Source organism: Megascapheus bottae, chromosome 17, assembly GCF_031878675.1.
Source record: "Megascapheus bottae isolate mThoBot1 chromosome 17, mThoBot2.hap1, whole genome shotgun sequence".
NCBI classification, from domain to species: domain Eukaryota; kingdom Metazoa; phylum Chordata; class Mammalia; order Rodentia; family Geomyidae; genus Megascapheus; species Megascapheus bottae.
Window position 1 is genome coordinate 14,219,160 of NC_143525.1, and position 27,508 is coordinate 14,246,667.

Below are 27,508 nucleotides of genomic sequence, written 5' to 3' on the forward strand. Positions count from 1 at the left end.
CCCAACTCAATGAATGGCTGCTGTCCATCAATCAACACATTCCTGTCATCCTATGTGTAAGGGGAAGAATAAATAGGAGGATCACTCTCCAGGCCAACCCAGGCAAAAGCTGACATACTATTGCAAAAACAATCAGGGTTTTAAAAAAGGTTAGAAGTTTATGACTTTATAGACCTAATGTTTTATTATATAGATTAATATGTATATTTGAAATACAAACCCTCAGCCTACGTTTAATTATGTTCTAAAATTTAAGTGCCAGTGACTGTATACAGAGATTCTCTTCTTGAATGCTTGTTTGCTAAATACATCATTTGAAATATGATGTAAAAATCAATGTTAATAAATTCTTTATTTAAAAACAGGCTAGAAGTTTTATATCTGCTTAGCAAGTGCAATACTACAAAAAACACACACAAAACAAAACAAAAACAAAAACAATAATAAACATAAATAGTGGGTGAGACTAAAAAGACAAATTACAGGAATACTGAGCTGAAAGTCTCTGAAATTAAAAATATTGGTTCTAAAAACTTCCTCCCCAAACCCCTGTTCTCTAGCTATCAGGATTTAAAATTCAAGAGAGTCCTTCAGAACATCCCTGCTTAATATACTAATGGAGTTAAAGGACAAACAGAATGGAAATGGAATTAAAATATTGAAGTGACAAACCTTCCCTAACCTGCAGTATGATTTTGTTTTTACTAATGACAACATTTTCCTATTATGTGTCACTATTCTACCTAGATTCCCCAAATTCCTATTTCACTATCTATTTCTTTTTTGTCAACTTGAACTCTGGGCCTGGACATTGTCCCTGAGCTCTTTAGTTCAAGACTACTGCCTTACACCTTGAGCCACAGCACCACTTCCATTTTTCTGGTGGTTAATTGGAGATAAGAGTCTCATAGACTTTAGTGCCAGATCTTAGCCTCCTGAATAGCTAGGATTAGAGGCGTGAGCCACACCACACCTGGCTTATTTCACAAAATATTAAAATCTGTGTTGACTATAAATTACATCAGAAAATGTCCATCTTACCTCCTTCTCATGCATCCGAGACAGAAAATGGTCATCATGGAGACTGGTGGACTTTTTCAGGCTGAACTTAGGGGTCATCTGTAGAATGAAGGAGGAGGCAGTATTTTTTTCAGGCCTTATTGATCTTCAACACAAAAATAAACTACTAAAAATATCTGAAACTCACACCAAAACACTGGGGGAAAATTGGGGAATAATTGTTTCCAAGTGACAGGAATAAAAAAATCCTACTATACTTCTTGCTGTGTTGATATATTATTTTCTGCAAAAACTTAGTATTTTATGTAAAATTGCCTCTCCTTAGGAAAACGTGAATGAAATTCTCACCTACCAGAGGTAGTAGCGGCTTCTGTCTCAGATATCGAGGATTTTCTATCTGAAAATTTTTTTAAAAGGTGCATTAATTTTGGAATTTCAATTATTTAATGAAGTATAACATTAAACTTCTAAATGTAAATGTTTTTGACATGTCTTAATATTTGGTTCAGTTTCTAGAATGAGTATTGTACATTTTAATGAGCCTCTAACAAATTTTAAAGTAAACCCCCTGCATGCATAAATATATTTAACAATATTCTCACCACCTAACTATACAGTTTCATCTTCTTTTCTTGCATATGTTAGTGTTGAAAGACTTTAACATCACATTTCCATACATGTGCACAATGTACTTCACTTCCCATTATTTCTCATACTCAAATTTCATACACTTAAAATTCAGGATGACTTAATTTCTGGAATGTAAGTCTTCTTATACCACTCTGCTTCTGTTGTTTATGTGTTTTTTAATGTGTTGAACTCTATTTGTGCTTCAAGCATTAGTTGAATCATTATACTCCTACACATAATTGGATCATAATCTTCCACATACCCCTATTATAGAAATGAGAATGCAAGTTTTCCTTGAGATGCCCTCTGCAGTTATTTTTTTCTCCAGGTTCTTCAATCCTCCAACATACTCAATGGTCCAAAACAATCTGTTTTATTTTGAAACTATAACACTGTCTCCCATACTTGACTCTGGAAATGGTGAACTCCTTCTCACAAATTCTTCAACACTTACTGATGAGGAATGATCTGCTTTGAAACCTAGTTCCTACTACTCTAGTCCTTCCCTGGGTGCTTATCCCTTTTTTTGGTCTAGTATCCATCTAGAAACACCACGACTGCCCTATTTACCAGTCTATCCTTAACATCCAACCCAGTGTGAAACAGTATTGATGAAGAAGAAATGACAGAGAAAGGAGGAAGGGAGAGAGGGAGAGAGAAGGAAGGACAGACAGAGGGGAAGATTTTAAGGACAGAGAAAAAAGAAAGAAAATTATGTCTGGTTCCATCCTCCTACCAACTGCTTGTGTCCTCTAAGTTTCTATATAATCTCTGTACAATGCTTTAAGTGTTCCCATCTGTCATTGGAAAGAATGAATACAAGGATGACCTCTTCTCATATTTGTATCCACAGTACTTAGAATAACATCTAATGAAGACTAGTTTTGGGAGGTATGTGCATGTGTATGTTCATATGTGCATGCATGTGTGTATGCTCATGCGTGTGTGTATGCTGGTTCTGGAACGTGAAATCAGGTCCTGGGAGATGTCCCTGAGCTTTTTAGATAAAGACTAGTGCTCTGTCACTTAAGCCACTGTTCCATTTCTGCCTTTTGGGTGGTTAATTAGAAGTAAGTCTCATAGACTTTTCTTCCAGCTGGCTGTGAGCCTCAATCCTCAGATCCTTGCCTCCTAAGAAGCTAGGATTACAGATATGATTACCAATGATTGGCTGCCCCTGTTATTTATGAGGTAGGATCTCCCTTTTCGACTAGATGGACTGGAGGGTATCTTCCTATCTATACTTTCTGTCACAGTTGGGATGACAGGAACATACTCTGTCCAGCTTTTTCTGTTGAGACAGCATCTTTGGAACTTTTTTGACCAGGATGGCTTGGAATCATGATCCTTCCGATCTCAGCATCCCAGTTAGCTGGAATAACAGTTATGTATCACTGTGATCAGCTATCACTTGATATGGGGGTTTAACAAACTTTTTTCCTGGGCTGGCCTCAAACTATAATTCTCCTAATTTATATGCTATAAGGATAAGTCTGAGCCACTAATGCCTACCTCAGAGACACCAATTTTTCTAGGTGGCAAAGTGCAGCCAACAGTAATTATTGTCTGAAGGTATAGATATGAAAGATATATTTTCAGAATGCAGAAAACCAATACAGAAAGTACTTCAAAAACACACAAATTTGAAAGTCCATAAAACTCTAATGCTTAAAACAGAATTAAATATGAGGGAAGGAAAAAAAGGAAGAAGAAACAAGAATTTTCAAAGATGCTTAAGCTCCAATTAAGTTTAGAATTTACCAAAAGTCAAGAAAGCCATCTGTGATTTATTTTTACTTAGTCCTACATTTATAAAAGGGAATAAAATACTGGTTTAACTAATTACAATGTAGCATTTCAACTATGCAGAAGTAACTCCTATTCCATTCCCTTCATCTTTAAAGCCATTAAATGAAGAACTTAAGGTCATGCTATTATTATGAATTTCCTTATTTTCCAAGCTGAATAAAAGAAAAGAAAAAACTGTCCATTCAAATTTTTCATAGCAACAACAAACAATAAACTAGTATCGATATTTTGTTGTTGTTGACCACTTACAATACAGTGAGTTTTCTTATAGCCACTTTCAATATGCAATGGGAATTATTCATAGTAAAGCTGTTCTTCAGTCTATTGGGGGAAAATAAGCAATCTATTTTCTGATTTTGTAACAACAGCCAGATGTGCTTTGAAGTTGAATGTTTCCACTTTGTAATCCACAAGTAACAGACTTGAAGCAATCTGTAAACAGTCTTAACATGGGCTTTTTTCATGCTCTTTTAGAACACTTCTTGTTCTCTTACAATACCTCAAGAAGTACACCACAATAAAGAATGTCCAAAACGGAACATAAAAAAGACTTATGTGAAACATTGACATCCATGAAAATGTTATATAGAAGGAAAAAACCAAAATAATTAAATTGCAATCATGTGATTGTTACATATTTGCAAATTTTAAAAGGGAGCAAAGTTGCAACAATAAAACAAATAAAAATATAAGCTAGACATGAATGTAGAAATGTGAACACAAATGAAAACTTATTTAGACATTTTTAAAAGTTTTTTAACAAGCTTGTTTGACTACAAGTGTTTTCTGTCCACTTGTGTTTTCAAAGTAGGATTTGGTCAAACAGCGATGAGCAATAATACTCCCTGATAGACTAATGTTGAACAACTAAAGAGGCTCTATGTTTCCAGAAAATGTAGAGGCACTTTATCTGATAGGAGAATTGTCCTAGAGAAAGGACATTATCAAACAACATGTTACTAGCAACACAATTAAAATAAATGTTTTAAATCACAGCATCAGTCACAAGAATAACCACCACTCACTTCATAGTGAATATAAAGCCTACTGATTCAAACTGCCTACTGTGATTCAAACTATGTTTTTTTCAATTTGTGTATTTATTTTATTTTCATTTTTCATATATTTTTATTGTAATTAATTGAAGGGTTACATTATATTCACCAGATAGAAGGTACATTGCTTCACAAACATTGATACCCTTTCTCATGTCTTGGTCCCCATTTCCCTCCTCCCACCCCCGCCCCTCATCTAGTTTTCCCCCCTTCCCTATCCGATTTCAAATAACCAAATATGCATATACACAATATATCAGATAACAAGGTAAAATACTGTAACAATATGAGATAACCAAGGGACAGCAAAAGAGATGAGAGATAAGGACATTAAGGACAACAATCACTGTTATATGGCTTTTGTCAAACTGTTTTAAGGACTTAAAACATGCTTACCCACAAAAATATTCCTTAAAAGTATTATTCACTAATTTACCAAAAATATTTCAACAAACATTGAGTGAGTGTAATTATACAGACTCAAAAACATAGTCCAATGACATAAAGATGCCAATAAGCCAAAAAAACAAAGTAGAAACAGGCATAGTGTCTGATTCATAGGCTTATTAGAAGGCATCATTACTACTCAGAAAAACAAACATTAGAAGTACATAAAACAATGTTACCAACCACTATCAAGAATGACTAGTATTTGAGCTGGGCACTAGCAACTCACATCTATATTCCTAACTACTTGGATAGCTGAGATCAGAAAGACCTCAGAACCAAACCATCCTGGACATATATAGGAGAGCTCAACCAATAACTGGGGCCAGTAACATTTACCTGTTATCCCAGTTTCAGGAAAGGCTATGATTAAGAGATCTACAATGCTAGCCAAACAAAAATTCCAAGAGATTTGATCTGCCTGGAAGAGGCTGGACATGGTGGTATGTGCCTATCATCCAAGCTATGATGGTAAATGTATAAGCATACCACAACCTAGGTGCATATCTGCAGAAAGAAGTGAGACCCTAATCTCAAAAATAACTAGTGCACCCCCCCAATGGCCAAAGTTGTGGCTCAGTAGTGAGCACCTGTATAGCAAACACGGGTCCTGAATTTTTAAAAAATTAAGGATAATTTTCTAATTATAATTTTTAAAAAATGAAGTGGGAGGATCAAGTTTGAAAAGGAAATAGAGCAAGGTATACACTACTGATGAGAATGGACATTGGTATAAATACTTAGGAAAAGTGGCAAGGTAAAAGGAATACGTTTTTTCCTTCAGAACAAATCACACCAAAATTTCATGGCTTCAAACTGCAATGACATTATTTAGCTCACAATTCTGTGAACTGGCAACCTGGCAGCTTGTCTTAGCTACACTTACACAAGCATCTGCTATACCAGGCTGACCTCACAAGTCTCAACAAGTCATATGGGAAGACTACTTTCCACATTCCTCACCAGAAGAACAGAGGAGCAAGGAAAATGTAATTTCAATGTAAGACAATAGGAGGATAAAGGATACAAATGTAGCTATTTCTGTGAAACTTTTAATGTTTCCCAATTCTTGTTATATTATAGGAATAAACCATTATTTGTCTTTGACAGTTAATCTCCATATCTATTGTTAGGATCTCCTTCAAAATTTACACTGTTCTCATCATCTCTATTGTTTTTAAATTACACTGAAGGCAGCAAAGAATTTCTCATCTTGTTCTTTGTCACAATCCAGCTTCTGTTCATTTCATTGATCTGTTCCAATGGGTTGGTGACAATTTTTATTATTTCTGTTTTGGCTTTGTTTAGGCTTAGTTTTTGTTTGTTTTGTTTTCTTTTTTAAATTTCATTTAAGTTAAATAAGGACCTTTGATCCTGAGTTTCACTAGGGACACATCTGACAGTTTTTTTTTAAGCAAAGTTCATCAATGTTCATTAAAGTCTACATTTGGTCTTAGTTACTATTGTACACACAACTATTTGGAAGTAGTTGCTTTTCTGTTTAATTTTTTTCAGGTAAAAACAGAAGGAGAACTATTCTTTTGATGCCAATTTCTTAATTAGATCAGCTTTACAAATACCCTATGACTGTGAAAAGACTATAAATTCATAAACCATTTCTTACTTGATCAATGTTCTCTAAGTATACTTTTTCACTTTTAAAAATCACTGTAACACAAAATAGAATGTTACTGTAGTAATTTTGCTAATCTCAAAACTTTTTTTTTTTTTATCAGGCTTGGGCCTTGAACTCTGGGCCTGGGCATTGTCCCTGAGCTCTTCAGCTCAAGGCTACCACCTTACTCCTTGGACCACAGGGTCACTTCCAGTTTTTAGTGGTTAATTGGAGATAAGAGTCTCACAGACTTTAGTGGCCAGGCCGGCTTTGAACCGTGATCCTCAGATCTCAACCTCCTGAGTAGCTAGGATTAACAGGCATGAGCCACCATGCCCAAATTCAATACTTTAAAAAAAAATTTTTTTTTAAATTGTATCTGATTAAAACCTTTGCTGGGGGAGCCAGGATTTTGGCCTAGTGGTAGAGTGCTTGCCTATCATGCACGAAGACCGGGTTCGATTCCTCAGTATCACATACACAGAAAAAAGCTGGAAGTGGTGCTGAGGCTCAAGTGGTAGAGCTCTAGCCTTGAGAAAGTCCAAGGACAGTGCTCAGGTCCCGAGCTCAAGCCCAGGACTGGCAAAAAAAAAAAAAAGAAAAGAAAAAAAAAAAACCTTTGGGGCTGGAAGTATGGCGTAGTGGTAAAGTGCTTGCCTAGCCTGCACGAAGCCCTGGGTTCGATTCCTCCATACCACATACACAGAAAAAAAGCCAGAAGTAGCACTGTGGCCCAAGTGGCAGAGCGCTAGCCTTGTGCAAAAAGTATCCTGGACAGTGCCCAGGCCCTGAGTTCAATCTCCAGGACTATCAAAACATACAAACAACAGCAACCTTTGCCAAATACAGGATCACTAAATATTTTCTCTAGTGTCTGATCTCATAATGTGGGAAATGATACCTTCTCCTGTCTTCTAGAAGAAGCTACTATTTTGAGATTAGAGTCTTGTCTAAATGTGTCAGTTAAACCTTCTAGGCCTAGAGGTTTTCTTATTGAGAGTCATTTTAACTACAAGTTCAGTCTATTTAATAGATACAAGGATATTTAGATTATCTGAGTTCTGATAGATTGTCCCTTTAATCTACATTATCAAAGTTAAACCCATAGGTAATTCACAGTAACTACTTATTCTAAGTAAAATAGGTTTATAATGGTATCCTATTTCCTTTTTGATATTAGCAAACTCACTAATATTATTCTTCATCAGTATAGCTAAAAATGCACTGATTTTATTCAACCTTTATAGATTCAACTGCTGGTTTCATTGGTGTTCACTATTGCTTTTCTATATTCACTTTTAATCTCTATTACTTCTTTCATCTGCTTGCACTGGTTTTGATTTGCTTTTCTTTCTCCAGTTTCTTGATAGTTTTGATAAATGACTTAGGTCTTTCTTTACTGCTGTTTTAAACATGCTGTGTTTCAATGTTTTTAGCACAATGTTTCTATGTACAAATATCTTTGTGTTAATTCTAACCTGGAACTAAGAGTTCACTAATTTTTTTCTGGATACGTAGATCAATTTTTCCATCAAATTTCAAAGTGTTTTCAGATATTACATATTTTCAAATATATTTCTGATCCTTTCTGCCTTTCCTCTCATTCCTGTGCTATCATACAGCATCTATGGGTACACTTAATTATGGTCCATATTTTCATTCCAGTTGCTTTCTGTTATTCAGCTAATATACTCTCCACCAATTTATCTTCAAAGTCACTGATTCTTTCTTCTGCCAGTTCACATCTACTGTTGAGCACCAATAAAAAAGGTTTTATTCCAGCTGTTGTATTGTTTAATACAGAAATTTCCATGTGGCTCTTCTTTATAAATTCTCCTTTTTTATATTCTCTATTTTTATTTGATGATCATAATGGTTTCTTTTATTTCTTTGTACATGATTTCTATTAGTTCTTTGAACTTTTATAATGTCTGCTTTGAAGTCTTTGTTTTAAACCTGGCCTCTGGATCCTCTCAAAGACAGATTCGGTTGCCCGAGTTTTTCTTGGATATGGGTCACACATTCCTGTTTCTTTCTGTCTTTTTTTTTTTTTTTTGGTCAGCTGTGGGACTTGAACTCTGGGTCTGGGCATTGTCCCTGAGCTCTTCAGCTCAAGGCTACCACCATACCCCTTGAGCCACAGTGCTATTTCTGGTTTTCTGGTGGTTACTTGGGGATAAGAATCTCACAGACTTTACAGCCCATGGCTTTGAACCATGATCCCCAGATCTCAGCCTCCTGAGTAGTCCTTTGTCTTGTATGTTTTCCTTGAAAACTGTATGTTTTGTAGTTTAGCAACATAAATATTGATTCTTCCCTCCCCTCTCTACTATTATTTAGTTGTTCACTTAAGTGACTTGGCTCTCAGAACAGTTTATTTTCTCACAATGGGAAGATGGATTTCAATTCTTCATGGGTTTTGACCTGGGTCATACATAATCATCCTAAAATGATAACTAATTTTAGCAGAGCTGTCTTCAAAACTGTTTCTGTGCATTATCTTCCAGTCCACATTATGTCAGGTTTTCCATCAAAATCTCCATTGTTTTCTGGGTCAGCCTCATACTTGAATGCCCCCAATATGCTGTTCCTAACAGTCCTACAAAGAGCTTCTAATACCACTGTTCCCCTGGACAGCCTAACCCTGATGCAAGAAATCTGACCCATTTCTCTGCATACTGTGTAGAGTTAGAACCCTCTATTCTTGTTGGCTTTCCACCCTTGATGTGGTATCTGCCCTCTAAACAATTGAGGACAATCATTAACTGTAGTATCCTCTACCTGCTGTGTCTACATGGAGCCTCTGTCCTTTAAATATGAGAATGATTTGAGAAAAGGATCCCTACCACTAACACCCAGCTACATTCACCAGAAATTTAGCCGGTTTAACTCAGAAGAATATCCCTTGATGGAAGCTCAAGAGAAAGACTGTCTCTCCTATCTTCTTAGCTACACTCAGTGAATATGGAACTTCATAAAAGTGATCCAGAAAGACACAAGAAAGTGAAAGTACATCATGACTCAGGAGACAAAGATATTTGTTATTCTTATAAACTGTAGTTGATTTTCATTCTGACCCCTCCCCCCCAGTCCTGAGGCTTGAATTCAGGGCCTGGGTACTGTCTCTGAGCTCTTTTGCACAAGGCTAGCCCTCAAGGCACAGCTCCACTTCCAGTTTTCTGGTGGCTAAACTGCAGATAAGTCTCATGGACTTTCCTGACTGGGCTGGCTTAAAAACCTCGATCCTCAAATATCAGCCTCCTGAGCAGCTAAGATTACAGGCATGAGCCATTAGTATCTGGCCCTCATTTATTTATTTTATATGATTTTTAATTATATTTAAGTAACTGTACAAAGAGATTTCCACTGAACATGTCGTTTTTGAGTACAATCCATTTCAATCAATGCCAGTCCTTCCATCAACCTCTACCATCTTGTAGATGATTTACTTGAATAACTATTTTCACTTAAGTCTAAATAAACCGTTGGCACAATTCCCAAATCCGTTTAGTGGTTTTACTGGGGGTTTACTGTTTTTCTTTTTTAACTAATTATACTTGTTTAGCTAGAAAACCAGACCATGGTGTTCCTCATGGTGCCAATCAATGATAAAACTCTTCTTTTGTATCATATTTAATACTACAAATTTCCATTGAAATTCTGCTTTGGCTGAATTTCACAAATTTTGATATGCTGTTATATCATAATTCAGTCAAAATAGTTTCTAATTTCCTTTAAGACTTTTTTAAACCTCTGGTTTATTTGGGAGTGTGTTACTTAATTTCCAAGTATTTGTATATTTTTCAAATAATTTCTTTTACTGATCTCACTTAACAACTTTACCTGAGGAACTATAATCATTATTAAGTTATAAGGCTCTGGAAATTGTTAATGCTTATAGTTTGCTTTGTTTCACTGGGCAATCAACATAATTCAAATATGCCTAAAAGTCTCATCTCTCCTTCTGTGGATGGCTTTCACCATGTTATTCCAGTCTGTCCTCAGAGGTGTCACTGAGGAGGTGATCTAGGGCTAGTAAGTCTCTTTAACACAAGTCGGTTTTCTAATACTATTACAATTTTTGGCTGTGTAGCAAAAATGCATGCCTTGGAACAAGGCTGTGGCTTAAGCTATTTCATACACAGAGAAATGGGCATCCCTCTCCCACTCTGCCATCATTTGAGTCTCCCGTAATCAGAGGGCAAAGTGGTAAAAGAAAGGTAAATTTTACAAAAAAAAATACCTGCTATTGTTCTCTGCATAATCCAGACAGAAAGGACCAAACTACTGCTGCTGCAGCACAGTATAGTATAGCAATGGAACTGGCCAAAGGGCAAATCTAGGAAAGGAAAAAAGAAAGCATGCTCCTCACACTCTTTTTTTCTTTGGCAGAAAAATGTCATTTTTTTAATTAAAAAAAGAAATATTATGAAGCTGATGGATCATGCCTGTTCTCCTCACACTCTTTCAGGCTTTTGCCTAGTCCTCAGCAAAAATGATGAGCTCCTTTTGCCTTCTTGCCATCAAAGCTTACTGTACAATCTAACAATTTGATCTACTTTGGAGTCAAAGAGGGAAGTTCGAAAAGAAAAAAGCCACAACAGCCAGCAAGGAACCTCTCTGCAGCTGTACTAGTCTTTTCCTCATGTTTTCTTTCCAAGTCAGTCAGATATTACTGTACCCAGGTGAGTATTTTTCACATTCTATCCACAGTTTTCAGTTATAGGAGTATTCAGTTACACTATAAAGAACAGAAATGGAAGTTTACACTCACTTCCAAAAGAAATATGTGCCATTTCTCAAGTAAGGCTCTGAATATAGTTTCATTTCGAAAATGAAACCTTTAGGAAAATGTTAAACATACCTGTATGACTTTGTTTTTATGAGTAATAAATACTAAATCTAAAATTTTTAAACATGAAATGTTAAGAAAATAAGCATTCATGCTTTAACCACACTGAAATTATCTGCTAACATTTTGAGTAGCTATTTCCAGGCACTTTTATCCTCTAAACAAAGTGAGCATTTGCCTTACCAAAACATAGTTTTATATGTAAACCGTCTCTGTAACTCTTTTCATTTAGATGACTTTGTTCTACTTACAAATTCTCTTACATTTATTCATTTGTGGAAAGCCACAGGCAAAAGTATAAAATAACAACATGTTCAATTTGATTTCTCCCCAAGATTATTGCATAGTATGAAATAGGTTCCTAAACCAAATGGAAAAACATCATATTGCCAAATAAAACTGTATGAAACAGCTGACATTACATGCTGATTTACAAGAAATATCCCAACTAATTATACCACAAAGCACTCCATTGACAAATAAATTATATTGCCCTTATTTATCCTTTCATAAAATTACAATAGAATACACAAGGAAGAGAAAGAAAAGATGAAAGTAAAGGAAAAGAGAAAGAAACAAAATCTGTATAAGCAACGTCTCAGAATAAGTATCAATTATAACATAACAGTAACAATAGTGATTTTCATATTAGTTTAAAACTATCCATCAGCAAATGACCATGGCTTTGTAGTGCTGCAATTCAAAGGCTTTATGCAATGGAGCTTTTCACTGAACTAGAGAATTAATTTTTCCCATCCATTTTGATACATATAAAATAGAAAAAGGGGGCTGAATAACTAATTTGTCTCAGGACCAGGGCTTTCATTGATTGTCAAGGTTCTGCATCCATTTCTAAAAGAAAATTCACACACACATTCTAGATGCCAGAAAGAAGTATTTATTGATATTTTTTCTGTGACTTGAAAACCAGAGGACTATAAAGTAAAGAAAGCTATAGGTCATTTATAGTGTAGGTTAACATCAAAGACTTTCTATTTTTCCTATGTACATCTTGAAGTTTTATATTAATAACATAAGCTATAAAGTAATTTTCTTATAATTATAAAATAAATAATAGGACTTAAAACTTGAAAAATCAAATGAACATAACTTTAAAGGTTTTCTGCTGTTGTCTTTTGTGCCTGTTGTAGGACCCGAACTTAGGGCTTGGGTGTTGCCTCTGAACTCTTTTCAAGCCTAGCACCCTACCACTTGAACCACAGGTCCACTATCTGCTGTTTTTTTTATTATCAATTTATTACTGATAATAATTTCACGGACTTTCTAGCCTGGGCTGGCTTTGAACCATGATTCTCAAATCTTACCCTCCTGCGTAGCTAAGATTTTAGGCAACCTTGAAGGGTTTTGTTTTGTTTTTTTTTTGTTAATGGGTATATCCACCATGTTTCACAGTGATCTGAGTCACTGAATCAAGAAAGAATATTCTACAACCTCCACCTACTTAATCCCTCAAATTAACTTAAAAACAGCAAATATACACAGCACCGAAATTCAGTCCAGTACTTAGGAGAGTCACACACAAAATATACTCAAAAACTATAAAGAAAGCAAGAAGCTAAAGGTTGAGGAAATCAAGACTATGAAAAATAGAGGGTAAAAAAAGTATCTAGTTGAATTATATATATATATATATATCCCTAAAACTTTTAACATACTTTTAGAAAAGAAAGGACATACATTTTAAATGTTAACAAATACTAGATAATTTAAATGTCTCAGAATGAGACAATGATGCCAGAAGTATTATTAAAAAGAACCATCAGTGGGGCCGGGAGTTTGGCCTAGTGGTTAAAGTGCTTGCCTAGCATGCATGAAGACCCGGGTTCGATTCCTCGGTACCACATACATAGAAAAAAGTCAGAAGTGGTGCTGAGGCTCAAGTGGTAGAGCTCTAGCCTTGAGAAAGTCCAAGGACAGTGCTCAGGCCCTGAGCTCAAGCCCAGGACTGGCAAAAAAAAGAAAAAAAAAAAAAAAGAACCATCAGTCTAGAACACACAAATTAGCTCTAACTAAACCAGTTTTTCAAAGAAAAAAAGGAAAGAGGCATTTCATATAAAAACTCATCTCACTCTAATGCTATTTTACTCTGATAAACAGATGTCATTTAGCTGATTAATGTACATACATGGTAAGTGCAATTACATTGCTAATGTATTCATTCAACAACACAAATCCAACAAAATCCAAACAGTCCTACTTTTAAAGCTTTAAAAACAAAATATTGTAAATAGTTTTAGTTTTATTATATGAAGGAAAGATTTAAGCCTCTGAACAGTTAAATAATGGTGAAAAGTACTCTAAGTACTAAGAAATGTACATCAAAAGTTTCAAATGGCTAAGGGCAAAGGCAAATTTGAAAGGATAGCTACACAATTTTATTTTTCCCTTTGATGTTGCTCTCTGGCAAAAGAAATTTGTCCTTCTGTGGTGTTTCCTGCACCCCTCTTCCACCCTCCAAAAGCAACTTTCCCCTACACCTTCAAACACCAAAACGTTTTTCTTTTAACGTAATATCCACCCCCTAGTCAATTCTACATCTCTCTTCTCTTTTACTAGCATACACCTAATGGGAAACCTACACTGCTTACTCCTCCTACCCATTTCCCAGCCTTCTACTGGTACCCACCAATAAGCCAGTCATCCCACTCTGCACTTTCCCTGTCAGCCCTCCTGTCTGCCCTCTGCAAAAACTGAGCTTGCATCCTGCCACCACTTCAAGCAGTAGAGTTATAAAATACACCACTAAACCTTAAATCTCACAAAGCTCTAGGATTTGAATTTTGTGATTAATTTTAGCATCTCTTTAATATAAAACTTGAAGCTGTTCAAATAGATTCTATACCTTGACATGTAACAGTGAGACAGTTCATATGTACAGAAGCAAATCTTTAGGACCCCTTGAGTTTAGCCTTCCAATCACTCAATGAGCATTCTTTACAAGGATTTTCCTTTGTGCCCTTTCCATCTTTACAGCAGTCACATAAAAAGTCCACCAGAAATATAATTATTTATGATTAATTATCCAGGACATGATTAATAATCCAAGACATTAGGCATTCACACACAGTAAGGCCAAAGGAGGATGTTCTTAGAGGAGGCACACAAAGGCGCAAAGCCAAAGTGTCTCTGATCCTATAAAATATTTATTGAAATGAACTCTAGAGGGGCCAGGAGTTTAGCCTAGTGGTAGACTGTTTGCTTAGCCTGCATGAAGACCCAGGTTCAATTCCTCGGTACCACATACATAGAAAAAAGCCAGAAATGGTGCTGTGGCTCAAGTGGTAGAGCTCTAGACTTGAGAAAGCCTCCAAGAATAGTGCTCAAGCCCTGAGTTCAAGCCCCAGGGCTGGCCCACCCAAAAAAATGAAATGAACTCTAGAAACTGGAAGAAAGATTTTTTTTCTTTGTTGTTATTTTTATCTTCTTGCTTGTACTTTCATATGCCTTGGGGAGAATAAGGGGAGCACAGAAATAGAGGGACAAGGGTAAACACATGCAGCAATGATAATTGCTGTACCCTATGTTGAAAATTAACTATACAACTTGTGGGTGGGGTCAGGAGAGATAAACAGAGAGTGAAGGAAGGGATGGCAATGTCTAAAAATGTACTCTAGGACAGGAGTTTGGCCTAGTGGTAGGTTTGCACAAAGACTCAGGTTCGATTCCTCGGTTCCACATACATAGAAAAAGCTAGAAGTGGTGCTGTGGCTCAAGTGGTAGAGCTCTAGCCTTGAGAAAGCCCAAGGACAGTGCCTCAGGCCCTGAGTTCAAAGCTAGGACTGGCAAAAAAAAAAAAGAAATATACTCTTTACCTTACTTATGTAACTGTAACCCTTTGTACATGGCCCTTATAATAACAATAAAAATATATTTATCCCCCCAAAAGATAATTGGTCTCCTTTCTTTATTCTACTCACCTTCACTATAACATTTACAATACCAATAAGCCAATTTTCCTAAAGCATTGCTTTCACTAAAGACAATAATTAATTAAAAAAGGGAGCATGTTTTTCAAAATAATAAGACTTACTCTAAGTAAATAAGTCAGAAATAAACAACTGATCTATTGTTGGTTAAAACTTGTATAAACCTTCTGGAAGGTATAAATGATGTAATATACCCCTAGAAAGTCAAAAAAATGATGAACTAATGCAACAGTGATACAAGATACTAAGCTATAAATGAACTTTACAACTTGGGAAGGGAATAAGGTGGAAAAGAAAATGGGAAAAAAGCGAGGGACGGGGGTAACAAAAAATGTTCAAACAAAATGTTCAACAAGGGCTGGGAGTTTGTTCTAGTGGTAGAGTGCTTGCCTATCATGCATGAAGACCAGGTTCGATTCCACAGTACCACATACAAAGACAAAAGTCGGAAGTGGTGCTGAGGCTCAAGTGGTAGAGCTCTAGTCTTGAGAAAACCCAAGGACAAAGCTCAGGCCCTGAGCCCGAGCCCAAGCCCAGGACTGGCAAAAAAAAAAAAAAAATGTTCAACAAAAAATGAACACATTACCTTACTTATATAACTGTAACACACCCTCTGTACATCATCTTTACAGTAAAATTAAATTTTTAAAAAAGCAATCAAGGGAAAGGATTTTAGTAAGAAATTCTGTCACATTACTTTTCGTATATGCTCAAAAATACCAGAATATTTAAATTATGGAATATCTATACAAAAATTGAATGCTACCACTAATGGTCACATTTATAGATTTCTTATAAATTTATAAATATTCATATTATATGTAAGACATCATTTATAATATGGTCTACATTAATTCTATAAAGTTCATTAAGAAAATAAATATGTATATATGTTGAGTGTTCTCTACTTTGCATGCTTGGAAACAGAAGTCTTTTGGATTTTGGAGTGTTTCAGATTTTTAAATATCTGAATAGATTTTTTTAATAAGTCGTGCACCCCTCCTCCAAAAATCTAAAATCTAAGATGCTCCAAAATCTAAAACTTCGTGAGTGCCAACAATAATTCAAAAAATGTCAAATTATGAAACATTTCAGATTTTAAATTCTTAGATAAAGGATACTCACTTATGTAATAAAATTTTAGTCTTGAGTTAAGATTTTTCAACTATTTTATTCTGATCTATATTATATTTTTCAATATATAAATTCCGTGGAACAAAAAATGGCTAAAATCATTTTAAACCCCTTTTTAATTTCCACAAAGGATCTATGCAAATATATGTAAAGTGGAATATGGAAGGGCGAATCTTCCAGAAATCACTATACCTAAAATCTAAAAATCTAAACTTTTCAACTTAGTTCAGCATTACTGTTGGGGCCTGACCTCCATCTCTGAGGCCTGATTCCAGCTCAGCTGCAATTAAAGGGCTTTGACCAGGCATTCGGTCTTTTGCATACCTCTCTTAAGGCATCTCTGTGTACGTGACTCGATTGAAGCCCCCCCCCCGCCCCCCCCCACAGTTTCGCGGGTCTCGCAGCAGCTCAGGTCTAGCAAGCTTTCCTGCACCTGTCCTGCCCAGTACCTGAAAGCCCCACCCAGACCCTTAGTGATAGCACAGAGGCCCTCTTCCTATTGGCTAGCTTCCCAGTGCCCACCTTCTCCTACCCTAACATTATATAACTAATTGTCTGACGCAATAAAGAGGATGAGAGCATGAGAGCATCAGAGAACAAGAGATCAGCGGAGATCAGCAGAGAGATCTGATGCGCTTTCATGATTAACACTGCTTCTGACTCAGCGTGGTTTTTTCTTCCCCGGTAATTGGGGGAGGGCTGGGTCTTCGACACTTACCATCTTGCTCCACTCCCGGGGGACTACAGGCTGGCCCTGTGTGTCCCTCCCCGTTCCCGTGTTGCTGCCCCAGAGAGGAGCAACACATTACAGTTCAGTCTGACAAGATTACCCATTAATTACACACATAAATCCCAAAGATGCAGTCAGGAAAGAACACTACCAAAGCTTTCTCTATTACTACTTCTACCTTGAATTCTTCTAACCTTTGTCCCCCAATACAAATACTTCCATGTCCCTCAGCCTCTATGCTGTCATCATGAAAACTTTCTAGTCTCTTACCTAAATAACTTTCTTCTGCATATTTTCCATCCCTCCCCACTCTATTCACTAAGCTATATGCTATATAGCAACACATATATGATCTGTACAATTACATCTGTAAGGTTACAAGGCAGCTGAAGAATTCCATCATTTTATCCTAATCTTACAGTGTTCCTTCCAAAATTAAAGATCTTACTATACAACAGTGCACTATGTAAGACAAGCAACAACTCATACATTGCAGGCTTACTGTGTATCTTGATGAGATAAAAGGCCATATGGGGTAATTGACCTATGCCAGTAAGCTAATATAAGCATATTCTGTGACATTCACACAAACAAAAAAATCACCTATGACACAGTTCTAGAATGTATCCTCATCATCAAATGGCATCTGACTGATGGATCAATCATGGTCTATTTTCCAAATAATTCATTTTAGTATCTTATGATATTGTACATTTAGTTATTATTTCACTATTTTATGTACATCTCTTATTTTATAACAAGAAAGTTAGCATGCCAAGGACATATGTTATTTCTTCAGAATGTTATTTCTCTTTCCCATACTTTCAAGACGAGTACAGTACTATAATGATTCACTAAATCTGAATTAGTTCAGATGTTTTTCACATATATTATAATTCTGCCAGAATAATAAGCACATAATAAAAAAGCATCTTTACCCCAAGATTCCAACTATTAAGACGAGCTTCAATGTCACTGTCATCCAAAGAAACAGAAGACTTTTTAAAATGAACTTCCTGAAACACAAAATAGGAAAAGGAAGGAATACAGAAAAAAGAGGAATGAATAGGAAAAACAAAGGAAGAAAGAGGAGAGAAAAGAAAGGAGAGCAGGGAGAAGAAAACAAGACAAAATTTATGTCATTCAAAGTAATGAGAGTTTTGTGTACTTATATGGTTATGTTATATTGCCCTCAGAGGAAAAGATTATGTTACAACTAAGCAAAAGTTCTCAATTTTAACTAATGACTGTTTATTATAGCTGCTTAGGGCTATAAGATGCCTTAACAATATACTTATGAAGTAACTGGATTTCAAAAAAAAACATCAAAAGAATATTTTGAAAATTAATTCAACTCTTCTCTCTAAGTTCTTTTTACAAAAAGTTTTAATTGTGGTATACCACAGTAGCTTGAAAGGGATCTTTTAGGGGGATACTTGAAAAGAAGAATTATTTTCCCTTGTTAGAATTAGTTAACAGGAAAATTTTGTGTTGATGTCCAAGAAATACTTTGTTCTTAAATTAATCCTCACTCATACACTGAGTAAGAAGAAAAGCTTTGGATTCACATCATGAAAACACAATTACAATAACCCTTTACTTTTTAAAAAGTAAAAACTGTTCCTACTTCATCATAAATCAATCCCAATTTCTTCCTAATTTTATGATCATGTTCTTTCCTTCTCTATAATTTGTTATATTATTCATTTATTAAATAGATTAAAGTAACTAAATGAAGACAGCCTAAAAATCTGTGCCTAGAAATGGACAATGATCTTAAAGCTCTAAAAATTAGCAAGGAATATCAATGTAAAATAATGACTATTTAACAGCCCCAATTTTTAAAATTTAAAATTAAATTTGTTGATACAATATTTTCATGCTGTTAGAAAGTCTCATTATTAACAATATCTATTTTTATACAAGTTCTTAAACTAATATTAAAGTATGTTGAAAGATATTGTAAGATATTATCTCCTAATTTCTACTGAGCAAAATATTGACTATTATATGTTATTAAAATTACCGGTGACTCAGATCTATGACACTAGCTACACATGAAGTTGAAATCCAGATACTCTCAGTTCAAGACTATCCTGGGCAGAAATGTTCATGAGATTTCATGTCCAAAATAATAAGCATTTGCTTATCTGGGCTGGAGGTATGGCTCAAGTGTAGAGCACTTCAGCCTAGCAAGTGTGTTGATCCAAGTTCAAACTCCAGTACCAACAAGTAGTAATAAAAATTATTAGCAATCAGGCATGGGATCTCTCAGAAGGCAGAGATAGGAAGATCATGGGTTGATATCACCTGAGCAAAAAGTAAGGAAGATGCCATCTCAGTCAATAAGCTAAGTAATGTAGTGCACGCTCATAGTCACAGCCACACAGACCATAAGCAGGAAAAGTGATATGTAGCTGTTCCTGGTTAAGACCCTACCTGAAAAATAACTAAAGGCAAAAAACCAATGGGGACATTGGTCAAGTGGTAGAATGCCCACCTAATAAATATGAGGCCTTGAGCTCAACCTCAGTACCAAAGAATATTTCATCACTCAGTGGTCCCTTGCTTTTAATATATTTTTCTTTGTGAGCAAGAGCTTCTGAAATAAAAAAATGTACCTGCCTAATTTATTTTAGGTAAACATATTGATTGAGAGTTAGTTATTATTTAAAATGTGTTGCCATTTATATTAAATTTTATTTTATCTTCCAAATTACCTTTGGAGAAAATTCAATGAATTATGCTTAAGGCTGAAATAGTCATGCATTATACATGATCTATCTTGTAACTAGAAACCACATAAACCAAGACAGCACTAATAGTTTTAGCAAGCACAATTATTCTCTTTTGACAAGTAAGAAAACACAATTTTCAAATAAAAACTATGTCAACACATTGATGTAAGGTTTATTAAGAAAGCAGTGCCCCCTATGTTACTATAAATCAATCCCATTTCTTCTTAATTTTATAGCTACCAAGTATCTAATCACTCCATACATACATTAAGAAAAGGAGAAAACAGCTAACATAAACTTTCAAATGTTACTTTAGTACACAGGAAAAATGACTGACTGGCAGATATGAGAATGACTGAGAGCAGAAGAAAAATACAAGCTAGCCACTATCTGATAGAAAATATGTTCACCAAAACCTTCAGACTTTATTTGCTGTTTTTAAGTATTAAATGTAATTAAGACAATGTGAAAAGAAAAAATTTTTAGAATCATTTTTAAATAACAGAACAACACAAATAAAGCCCAGTCTTACACAGTTCTTTGGGGTAATATTTTCTCCATCTTCTCTGTGAGTTGGACTCATAGAATGTGATCTTATTCCAGGCTTCTCAGTGTAATGTTCTTCACTAAGAGACAAAAATAGTAACCATCAGACTGGAGAAACAGAAAACAGAGCATTCAAATACAGTAGAATCATTTCTTCTTTTGTAAGTTAAATGACAGTTTGCATTAATAATGATGACTCCAGTGGAAAATATGGAAATAATAACTATTGTGCTTCTACTATTTACTTCATTTAACATTAAATTGCTAAATATCACATAAACTCTACATACTCGCTTAGAAGCTATTTTTAAGTGCAAGTATGATAAAGATAAGCATTTAAAACTCAATATGTGGGCCGGGAGTTTGGCCTAGTGGTAGAGTGCTTGCCTAGCATGCACGAAGACCGGGGTTCGATTCCTCAGTATCACATACATAGCAAAAAGGGAGAAATGATGTTGTGGCTAAAGTGGTAGAGGTCTAGCCTTGAGAAAAAAAAACCCAAGGACAGTGCTCAGGCCCTGAGCTCAAGACCAGAACTGGTTAAAAAAAAAAACTCAGTATGTGGGAAGAGGACACCTGATATACTAAGTGATACCCCATGCTTTAAGAATTAAAAAATAAAGGGCTGCACTTAAAATTGAAAAATACTTAAATATTAAAGTAATAATTTCACAGGAATACTAATAAAAGGGTTTGAAACATTTATATTTATTTGTTATACTGGGTGCATACTTAAACCAGCACATTTTTTAGAGTTTGGAGTAATTATGTAATGCCAATGGTTTTACATAAACTGGTTCAAATGATCAGCCTACATAAATCTGGTACACACATAAGAATTTTTTTAATTTAAATCTAAATTTTATTGTAAAAGTGATGTACAGAGGGGTTACAGTTACATAAGTGAGAAACTGAGTATGTCTCCTTTTGAACAGTGTTACCCCCTCCCTCATTTTCTCCTACTTTTCCCACATACCCCTCACTCACAAGTTGTGAAGTTCATTGCCAACATAGTGTCTAGTGAGTACCACTGCTGAATTGGTTCACCTTTTGTCTCACTTTTCATATGATTCCCCTTCCCATCTCTAAATTAGATAAATTTATATGCAAGACCATGGAGGAAAATGTTATTTAAAGCTAGATAAAAAGGCAACCCACATGATGTAGAAATGGGAAGTTTGTCAAATGTTGCTTATGGTAATATGGAAAATAGAAAATATACCTATGACTTTGAATAAAGATTGGCTAAAAAGAATTCCAGGTAAAATATTGAAATGCCAAATGGTCTATTGTAGATACAACTGAAAAGGTAGAAGAACATTCAGATTTCAATCCAATTTCAACATCGTTTCAACACAGAATTTGTCGGGTTGTAAAACTATTTTTTCATTCTTGGATTCTGCAGATAGCAAGCAACTCTGATAGCAAGACATAATCTGAGGGAAAATACTAAATCTAAAATTTTGCCAGGAAACATGGAGTCAAGGACCAAATCTCAACATATGTCTATAAAACACTTTATTCAGACCTTAGAATGACTTGAAGCCATTCCTCAAAGACCCTATGAAGAAAACAAAAAGGCGTCTAAGAAATTCCATATTTAGAATCTCTGTTACAGATAAGAAGGCTTCTGAGAATCCTAGAGGGTTTACACTGCATTCTGATCCTTGGAACAAAATGGAAAACCTACTTCTAAAAACTTGTGAATATAGCCAGGTGCCAGTGACTCGTGCCTGTAATCCTAGTTACTCAGAAGGCTGAGATCTGAGGATCATGTTTCAAGGCCAACCTGGGCACAAAAGTCCATGCGACTCTTATGTCCAATTAAGCACAAGAAAACCAGAAATTGTGCTATGGTTAAAGTGGTAGAGCACTAGCCATGAGCTGAATAGCTCAGGGACAGTGCCCAGACCCTGAGTTCAAGCTCCACAACTGAAAAAAAAAAAACAACTTGTGAATATAGCATTTGTCTAATGGAATACTATCATCTGAAACACAGAAAGAGATAGAAGTTTTAAAGGGATTGCTCTAGCATCAATTGAAAGAGAATTGGTCCTTCAAATTCTTAAACAGAATCAGGTTGAGAAAAGTACGCATCATAAAGTTAACAATTTCTGGTAGTTAAAGAGTGATATCTCAAAGAGAAGATCCCAAGAGATAGAGCGGCATACAGGAAAAACCACTCCCAAAAAGGCAGCAGTAGAGACTAACCAACAGGTAACAGCTGACAGGATTTCGGAATTGCTTTAGCCATTGCAGTGATCTTCCAATTTCCATGATTTTTAAATGGAAAATATTCCTCAGTATCACATACACAGAGAGAAGGCAGAAGTGGTTCTATGGCTCAAGTGGTAGAGCTCTAGCCTTGAGAAAACCCAAGGACAGTGATCAAGCTCTGAGTTCAAGCCAGGACTGGCAAATTAAAAAAAAAATGCTGCATTGTTTATTCTGCATCAATGCACATCACTATATGAGGCCTTTTCTTCTTACATTACTACTGTGATATCACACATTTACGATTTTCACATGCCCAGCAATCTTTTGAATTCCAGAAAAGAATCCCACTTGGATATGATATATAAACCTTTCAATGGATTGTTAAATTCAGTTTTCAAGTATTTTTTCAGGATTGGTCTGCGGTTTTCTTTGTTGTATTGTCCATATCTGCCTTTAATATTATACTACTACTGAACTCATATATAATGAATTTAAAAGTGGTGTAACTTTTTCAATTACTTCAAAAGTCTGGTGTTTTCTTTAAATGTTTGGTAAGAATTAACCAATGAATCCACATTGTAATATTGAGCTTCATGGGTTTTTTTAATTGCAAAATTTGTGTATTTTCTAGTTATGTATCTGTGCAGAATTTATATTGCATCATGGTTCAGTCTTTGGAGGCTGTGTATTTTGAGGAAACTTGTCCATTATTTCTACTTTCCAATATGTTGGCATATAACTACTCATAAAAGTTATTTGCAATCAGTTAAATTCTGTAAAATTAGTTGTAATATCCCCTTTCTAGTTTTAGTTATCTGAATTTTCTGTTTTCTTGTCAAAAGTTGACAATTTTTGCTTTATTGCTCCAAAACAATAAAAGAACCATTGGTTGGTTTTATTAGGTCTTTGTTGTTTTTCTACTATCTTATTATCTCCCAAACGCAAGGCTTCATGCATTCTAGGCAAGCACTTTCCCACTAAACCTCATTCCCAACCTTCTAATCTCTAATATACTCTAAAAGTAGCTTTGATTTAGTTTATTCTTCATCTAGCTCCATTGGTGTAAATTTAGGCTATTAACTTTGGACTTCTTTTAGTATAAGCTCTTATGGCTTATAAATTTCCCTCATAGTACTGCTTTCCCTGTATTTCATATATTTTATGTTGGGTTTGGGTTGTATTTGTCTAAAAATACTTTCTAACTTCCCTTGTGACTTCTTTGATATCAGTTTGAGTATGTTTTATAATTTTCACCTATTTATAGTCTTTCAACGAATCTGCTACTGATCAGAAATTTACTTTTCTATTTTCATCATAGGAAAAGGTAGTCTGTGTCCTTACTCACGGTGTATCCTGAAGCATACTTGAGAAGAATGTGCATTCTACTATAGTTGTTAGGTCTAATGATCAGGGTGCTGTTCATACCTTCTATTTCTTCATTGATCTTCTTTCCTTTCCTTTTTTGTTAGCTCTAAGACTGGGACTCAAACTCCATACCTGCCACTTTACCTCATTGGCTAGCACTCTACCAACCAAGCTACATCTCAAACCCTCTCAATAGTGACCCTTTTTCTATCTTGTTATTCTATTTTTGAAATTGGGGCACTGAAGTTGTGGAATATTATTGTAGAACATTCTACTTCTTTAATTCTATAATATTTACTTCAATTACTTAGAAATTGTGAAGCTTGATTCATATATACTTATAGTTGTTATATCTCCTCAATGAATCCACCCATTCATAATTATCTTTTTTTTTGCTCTTGTTACTTAAAGTCCATTCTGTCTGATATTTAGATATGTACCACATTTGTATTTAAAGTATGTTCTGCAATTATAAAAGAAAGTATTATAAAAATTTCAGTCAGGTGGTGGTAGTTCAGAATATTTGTCAATTCTTCTATGCCCTTTTAGATTTTTTTTGGGGGGGGGCTTGATTTCTGAGCCAGGATGCATTCCCTGAGCTCATTTTGCTCAAGGCTAGTGCTCTACCACTTGAGCCACACTGCCACTTATGGCTTTTTCTGTGATGAACTAGAGATCAGAGTCTCGTGGACTTTCCTGCCTGGCAGGCTTTGAACTGTGATTCTCAGATCCATCTCCTGAGTAGCTAGGATTATAGGCATGAGCTACCAGTGCCTTGCTCCTTTTAGAATTTTTGCCAAGCTGTTCTATCAATTTCCAGGAAAAAGGTATGGGAACCTGTAATAATGTGTGTATTTATCTTTTTATCCCTTTATCTCTTTATCTCTGCTGGTTTTTTATTCATGTGTTTTTGAAGTTCTATTGCTTGCAATATGTACATCTACAACATCATGCTTAGGAATTGAATCTTACAGTTATTAAATTTTATTTGTCTCTTGTAATTTGTCTTAATGTCAGCTTTACCTGATATTTCCAATAGCCATTCACTCTTCTATGTGTGCTTGCACAATATAGCTACTTATATCATTTTCCTTTCAATGTATTTGTCTTTGTATTTGTCAATGTATTTGTCTCCTGCAGACAGACTGCATTATTTGTTCATGTTTTTATACATTTATATTTAATATAATTATTGATACAAATCTATTAGCCAGTCACTTTGTCTTTAGTGCTGCTCCATCTCCTTTTATGCTCCTTTCTACCTCTCTATCCTTTGTTTTCATTGAACATTCCACAGTATTCCATTTCAATCCTTCCAGTTAGAAGTCTAGCTATATATCTTTACATTCTATTTTTGGTACTTGCTCTAGGTATGTGTTATGCATAAAATGAGACAGCTTCCAGTTTTCTACAGCTCCTGCTATTCATGTCAATATGTAATTCTTTATCTTACGGACTTGACCAAGTGACTTACTTGTAATAAAAACAACCTGTCTACCATGAGACACTATCACTTCCTAGATCTGATGACACAAAGATTCAGGTTTCCACTCTATATACTCACTTTTGCTCTCATGCTTGATCAAATTACTATAAGTGAGCTGCCATGTTATTGGCTGTCCAATGGAGAGATCCAAATAGAAATAAACTGAAGGTGGATTTTCAATGACAGGCAGCAAAGACTTGAAGCCACAAAAAAAAATGGAAACATCTTAACCATATGAAAGATATCAGAAGTAGATTCTACCCTAATGAAGCCTTCAGCTGGCATTACACTCACAGTCAATATTTCAATTGTAGCTTTATATGAAAATCTGAACCAAAAGATCCAGCTAAGCCATGTCTGTGACAAATGAATGTTTTTTAAGTAGCTAATATTTAGGCTAACAATGTAGCACTAGATAATTAATTTTGGTCCATAAAAGTGAGATGCAACCTAAAAAAGTGGAAGTGTCTTTGGAACCAAATAGTGGATAAAGGCTAGAAAGACAATAGTGGAATAAAGACAAAATTGACTTGCAGAAACCACAGAAGTCTGATATTGAGAACATGGCTAGGGTGCTTCAAGAGTAAGTGAGAAAACATGTCACTGAAAACTGAAGGAAGAGGTATCCTCTCTATATTCTAGTACAAAACCACACTACCACCTTTAGTAATTCTGATAATTAAAACTACAAATGAGGAGATGAGTAATGGTACAGTTAGGAATACTTGCAAAGTATTTTCTACTGCTTACAAATGACAAGAGAATTATGGATTGAAGATAGTTTAAAAATGTTTTAAAATCCACAGTTTTTCCAGATGACCTCTAAGCAACATTTTAGCAGCATCTACAAACAAATTTTAAAATTTGAAACTTCTAGAAGATTAAAAAGATCAAAGGTGGTACATTGGAGTACTCTATCCATACATAGAGGCCTGAGCACTGTCCTTTGACTTTTTTCCTCAAGGCTAGCACTCTGCCACTTGAGCCACAGCACCACTTCCAGCTCTTCTATATTTGTGAATCAAACCTGTATCTTAGTGCATGCTTGGCAGGCACTCTACCACTAGGCCAAACTCCCAGCCCCCACAGAGCTCTTTAAAGAGATATAATGTGTGCCCTGAAGAGTCAATCAAACATCAGGGCTCTAGAAACACTAAGGAAACTCAAATCTTCACAAATACAATTGAACGTAAAAATGCCTAGCCTGCATGAAACCCTGGTTTCAATTCCTTGGTACCACATACATGGAAAAAGGTAGAAGTGGTGTGTGGTTGAAGTGGTAGAGCACTTGCCTTGAGAAAGCCCAAGGACAGAGCTTATGCCCTGAGTTCAAGGACTGGTAAAATAACAAACAAACAATATAATATTCTAAGTAAAGAACCAAACTCATAGAATCATACATCTAATGACTCTACTTGTGAACTTTCTAGAAAATGCAAAACAAGAGACAAAAGAGCAGTGTCTGAATAAGGTTCAGGGTGTAATTCCATATTATAAAGCCATTATGTTTATTTTTTCCCCAGTCCTGGACCCAGCCATTATATTTATATAACCTAAACACATTAATTCTTCCCAAATTTTTACATAGATTCAGGTATTTTCGTTCAAGAAAATCTCAACAAAGCAGTATTTATGTATGTATGTATATACATGTACCCTTGTATATAAATAAAAATAGTTACGTAATTCTAATTCTTTACATTTCCTTTAATAGGTTAGCTAATTCTGAAGTATATATAATGCAAATAGAAATAAAAAATGAAATTATTGGGCCAGGAGTTTGGCCTAGTGGTAAAAGTGCTTGCCTAGCATTCATGAAGACCTGGATTGAATTCCTCAGTACCACATACACAGAAAAAAGCCAGAAGCAGTGCTGTGGCTCAAGTGGTAGGGCTCTAGACTTGAGAAAGCCCAAGG

The 27,508-nt window shown here is 35.3% G+C and overlaps 1 protein-coding gene across 9 annotated transcripts in view; it reads right to left on the minus strand.

Annotated features, from left to right (window-relative positions):
• Positions 1-27,508, minus strand: part of Cep112 (centrosomal protein 112) — a 350,634-nt gene that overhangs the window by 296,845 nt on the left and 26,281 nt on the right. For 7 of the 9 annotated variants that reach the window (XR_016538284.1, XM_090349880.1, XM_090349881.1 and 4 more), the window contains exons 5-8: positions 20,510-20,603; positions 18,178-18,255; positions 1,373-1,417; positions 1,042-1,119 (exon numbers count right to left, since the gene is read on the minus strand). Coding sequence is in view for 8 of the 9 variants with exons in the window: in XM_090349880.1 (XP_090206006.1) it covers positions 1,042-1,119; positions 1,373-1,417; positions 18,178-18,255; positions 20,510-20,603 (295 nt within the window). In the remaining variant the exon portion in view is untranslated. The remainder of the gene's footprint in view (positions 1-1,041; positions 1,120-1,372; positions 1,418-18,177; positions 18,256-20,509; positions 20,604-27,508) is intronic. The other 2 variants (XM_090349879.1, XM_090349884.1) reach the window with 1 other exon arrangement.